The sequence below is a fragment of the Oryzias melastigma genome, linkage group LG17, assembly GCF_002922805.2.
Source record: "Oryzias melastigma strain HK-1 linkage group LG17, ASM292280v2, whole genome shotgun sequence".
NCBI lineage: Eukaryota > Metazoa > Chordata > Actinopteri > Beloniformes > Adrianichthyidae > Oryzias > Oryzias melastigma.
Window position 1 is genome coordinate 10,241,572 of NC_050528.1, and position 5,517 is coordinate 10,247,088.

The 5,517-nt window shown below is 37.9% G+C and overlaps 1 protein-coding gene across 1 annotated transcript in view; it reads right to left on the bottom strand.

Moving 5' to 3' along the window:
- The window catches only part of tnn (tenascin N), a 42,283-nt gene that overhangs the window by 19,862 nt on the left and 16,904 nt on the right, over positions 1-5,517 (bottom strand). Inside the window, exons 7-8 of the mRNA XM_036216453.1 lie at positions 4,829-5,011; positions 4,385-4,474 (exon numbers count right to left, since the gene is read on the bottom strand). Coding sequence (XP_036072346.1) covers positions 4,385-4,474; positions 4,829-5,011 — 273 coding nt within the window. The remainder of the gene's footprint in view (positions 1-4,384; positions 4,475-4,828; positions 5,012-5,517) is intronic.

Genomic DNA, 5,517 nt, shown 5'->3' on the forward strand with positions numbered 1-5,517 from the left:
CAAATTTATTATTTCAAACTTCGTAGCCCTTCGTATGATTCAGTACCCATGAAGTAGCCCGCAGTTTCAAAAAGGTTGGTGACCCCTGCTTTAGACGTTCTACTTCACTTGCCGTGCAGCATCTGTGGCTACACAGCACAAGCTGTAGCTAAAGTCATTTGGAAAACACATTATCCATTATGGGTGCCGTGTTCTGCAGGGCCATTGACCACAGGGCACAGTGGAACAGGCTGTCTTTCATCACTTTCAGCTTCGCAGCCCAGCACTGCTTGTACACTGTACAGTGGAAGCTATATACCATGTTTAAAGAGGAAGTCAATAGGGTCTCATTTTTAAAGAGACTACAGCATGGCAGGTGTGACATATGTGTTGTTGTGAAGTCCCCTGGTAGCAAAGGAGTTCTTAGGTCTGTCTAACAATTTATATCAACCGAAGATGAAACTTGTTAATGCATGCAGTAACTTGTCGTACAGGTTGTACTGTTCCCTTAAAAAAATTTGAATAATCTGATAATAATAATAATAATTCAGGAAAAAGCAAGTCTTTATAAATTACCGTATTTTTCGGACTATAAGTCGCACCGGAGTATAAGTCGCATTTTTTTCAAGTAATTTATTTTACAAACTGGTTGAAAAAAATGATATTACATCATCCTGGAAGGTAAGTTATAAAATTCATAAGTGAATAGAGAACAGGCTGAATATGTGTCAACACATATTCACATATTAGCATCATGAAAAAAACGAAAAGGTGTAGCATTTATATAACAGTTTTATTTAACTATAGCCTCAAGAACTCATCAACTTTGTACCTTTACTGTAATTAATTGCACGCAATCTCACTCCATATCACTAAATCCGTTAAATTCTTCGTCCTCTGTGTCACGTCTGAATAACTAAAGTAAATAAAGTAATTGCATAGATCATCATAAGAGGGCACTCTAGACTTACGGTCCATATCTCATCATTAAAAATTCGTATATAAGTCGCACTGGAGTATAAGTCGCAGGGACATTCAATCTATGAAAAAAACCGCGACTTATAGTCCGGAAAATACGGTAATTAATTTAATTCACATTAACCCTTTAATACCCTCCTTTTTTATGTATTACCTTCTCACATCTAACTGTTCCTGCATAAAAATTAGTATATTAATTCAAACCCCTTTCCTTTTTTCTAGTTTCTTTTCTGGCACGTATTTATAAGTGCAAATGTATTTCTTGATTCATTTTCTTTTTCTCCTCTCTGTTGCATAAACATGCTGGCCGGAGGCAAACAACGTGTTTAGAGAGATAATATGAGCCCGCTTCCTTTCTTTCTTTAGTGTCATGCCAGTCATCATGAAACCAGGGCAGAAGCTCTGGCAAAGAGAGCTGAGCAATATCCTCTTCAATCACATGTAAGCCTCTTCGTGTTATACCTAAAATGACGGATTGGAGCTGCTCAGGTGGAGACAAGCCACTGTCTGTCTGTTGTAGATTAGCCCATTCACACTCACAGACTCAGTGATTGTACCACACATGTAGGAGCCAAACCTTCCCAGTATAAGGAAAGCAAAAGACAGAAGAACCCCCAGGTACTTGCGTGCCTCTGAAAAAGATGAGTCTTGACAATACAAAAGAAGATGACTAAATTAACTTGATTTAAAACCATGATTTCAGTACAGTATTCTTTTGAGCACAAGTTGCAGTTGTTTACATAGTTTGGCCAGTGGTGTGACTTACATGTATAATTACTGTACCTTTTATGTTTTACTTTCTGTTTGTTTTTTATGGTTTTGTTGAATACATAATAATACATTATTATATTTTATTCTATTAAGGAGCAACTCATCTGTGATTTAAAAAAAATAAAAAATAGGCTCAAATATTCATTATTTTTCCACTAACAACCTCTAGAGGGCACTGTAGGTGTGTATCAGTATCTGTGAAGCAAAAGAAGAAGTGGCGTCCAAAACCAACACAGAGGAGAATCTGATTTTTCTCCCTCTGAACTTTATATTTTTCTTATTTGGATCAAGAAATTATTACTATTCTTTTTATTTTTTCCCATCCTCTGACTAATGTGGCACAGCAAGTCATCAAACTGGGTTAAAGAGACATGGAGGCATCGCTGAGAGTCTTAGATGCAGCTTCTGCAGGGAAGGTAAAGAATGCCGTAAACAAATAATAATAATTTTTTTTACAAGACTCGGAGGATATATTCAGACTGGAAACATTTGATCCACATAAAGTGAACCAGAGTTCGTTTCCCCGATAATCCAGAACCAAAATTTCAGCCTGAACACGCACGAGCGAACTCTAGTCCGTGACCAGGAACTGCTCTCAGACCCATCTTTCATGGTGCTCTCAGTTTGTTTCCAATCAGACTGAATTTTAGTTTGTTCTGAGATTTCTCAGTCCAAGGGCAAAATAACTGGACCAAACTGGCCATTGGTCATTAGTGGACAAACATGCAACAGCAACTCATTAAAATGTGTTTAGATGAATGCAGGCTCATTAAAACAACTTTTAACATGATACACATTGCTTCTCACTCTGCTTCACCCAACAGTTTATGTCATAAACACTTATCACCGAACCTCGTAGCTGTAGCGTTCTCAATAGCCGCCTTGCAGCTTGCCTACCCCGTACAAAACTAGCAATAAAGCGTGTTGAAGCTTGACTTTATGTAGTTGTTCAAAATTGGTCAGCAAAATAAAAAGTTTGAATCAGTTTGTCCAGAAAGGAAATCTCCAGTAGACCTCAGTATACAGATCAAACGCAAGATTCAGGAATCGATCTGAAATAAATTAACCGGACTTGGACAGGAACAAATGATTTTAATCAGTCTGAATACACCCTAATTGATCTCAGAAATCCAGACATAGTGACAAGATTATCGATGGTTTTGTAGGGCTCTTCAAAACCTGATCTTTAAACGTCATCCATGTCTTTCATGTATTGTAAACACAGGCCCAATCCCAATTCTTCCCCTTCCCGTTAATTCAAAGTTGCTGTTGAAATTGTGTCCTGATTATTATTTTTTAAATTTGACCCTTCAAACGGAGGGGTCCAAAGCCCACCATCGTGCTGAGATGCGCTTTTCTTCACGTGGTTGCACTCTGAACCACAGACGTTTACATCTAAATGTAAGTAATGAGTTTTTGTTTTAGTATGACTTTTTAAAGTAAAAAAAAAATGCTGTTGTTATGCATATTCAAGCCCTGGAAGCTCCGCCCTAATGCTAGCGAACCGGTTATTAATGATGGCGTAATCGAACAAAAGTCACATCTGAAATATTAGACACTATTTTATCATCACCCTCCGTTTGGATGGATAAATGAAGGGGAAGGGAGAATGATTCGGATTGGGCGAAAGGCAATGCTTCCACATAGCGATGACGCTAAAAACGTGACGGTACTTCTTGAGCATTGGATTTGATGCATGTCAAAAGCGGTAGTGGAAGCGAATTTGACGCGCATTGAAACAGAAGAAGTGGAATTTGACATGTGAATCGTGTTCAGGGCTTGGCGGATTTGTTCAGGCGTTACACTTTTCTCCCAAAAATATTTTTTTTTTTGTCTCTAATGTCGGATGCAAACTTATACTCCAGAAAATAGAGTAATAAAGTCTTTGAAACTCAGAGTTTAGGGTTTTATTCAATGGAAAGAAGGGTATTAAATGAGAAATACCAAAACTAACAACTTCTTGTTTTTAGTTAACCTTGCTGAATGTCAAAAATGATTCTTAAACTATTGGATAACAACCCCCGTTGTGTACCAGAATCCCTACAAAACACAGACAAATAGGCTGATATCCAACATGACCAGACTGACTCCATAAATCATGGCACTTCTCACCTTAACCACCAGATGCATTGTAGATATTACTTCCATATCATGTTTCCACTGCGTGATTGCGCTCACTTCAGTGATTAAAAATCATTGGGATTATTAAATGTAATTTCCAGCCTTGTCTATCCTTGACCCATAATTGTGGCCCTTATTTGCTGTATTCATTATGCAGTTGTAGGCTGAAGGTAACAGCAAGTTCAATGATACGGTACGTCAGAGCTGAGTATGACTGATTATGTGTTTTCCCTGTTAGGCTCCAACCACTGTTGAATTATAGATGATCTGACAAAAGCTGAATGCTGTCCTGGATTCTGTAGCCCATTCAGATCTAAGAGAAATGTGATTATCGTTGTTGGTTCTTTAATGCGCTCGTCTTCCAGTTCTGGCTGAGCTATCATTTTCTAAAAGTCAGACACATCCACTTCTTTCACAAATACAGTCCTGGTGCTTTTGCCATCAGCAGGCAGTCAATCTGAGGACAGCTGGACTCATTTCTGCCTGCTGCTAACAACGCGGTTAGGTTCAGGGACTCCTGAATGTCGAGACTGACCTGTGACTCCTGCGGCAATGGAAGGCTTTCCCTCTTTGTTTCCTTTGATGGCCTGCACAGATATTTGGTACTCTGTTCCTGGATTTAAACCTGTGGAAAGATGTGTATTTTTCTTTTTAACACCAAATCGTTAAGGATAAATTAGGCTTACTTCACTTCTTCCATGTTCTTCATGAACTCAGGAAAGAAAACAAGGGAACGCAAATTAGTCAGACTCCAATTATGAATTATTTGACCAAAAGAAAAACATTTATGAATAAACGTTTATACATGCTGTAAGAGCTCCGGGAATTGACCTATATCCCTTATTCATGTGTGTGGATTCAGTTGAAAATAGAACAATCTGTTTTTATTCTAAGTTAATTTTTAGCTGAATGTATTCAACTGAGAAATGTGCATCCACTTCTGTGTTCAGTTTTGAGTTTGCCCAGTTTCCAGACTCACCCACAATTGTGTGCTTGGTGCGTGCCTCTTGACTCCTCCGCACACTCTGCTCCTCTTCCTGTCCCGATGGATCAGTGTGTTTCAGCCTAAAGTAATCCACTTCAGCCCGTGGATTCTTCCAGTCCACTAGGATAGAGATCTCCGTCTGGCCAAGGACGCGGATATCATCAATGCCCGAGACATCTGGGAAGGATACAAGGTTTGGTGGAACTGAGAGTACAAATACAAATGCAATGGCTACATTTGGGCATGTGTCTTAATCAGAAGCATGTGCCTAAGATGAGCTTCCGGCACCTTGAAATGTGATGTTCCTAAGAAGGGGGCCAAGAAGGAATTTCCATTTGGCCGATTTAGAAAATAGGAAAACTGAATAAACATTTATTTAACAAATCTAATATAATACTTTAATTTAACGAAAAGCTAGTGTTAGTTTACTAAGAAAAGCTACACATTCAGCTTGAAATCCACACTTAAGGTGCTGAGTAAAGCTGGAAATGAAAATTATTGCTGTGATTATTTGAATATCAAAAAAACTGTTAATATATATATATATCTAAAACTAATAACAAATGTTTGACTTTTATATATTTGTAATTGTTTAAAAACTGAAATAGGATTAACTAACATTCAAGTGAGCACAAAAAAATTTGTTCAAAAATACATTTTATGTATAAATGTGTGTATATATA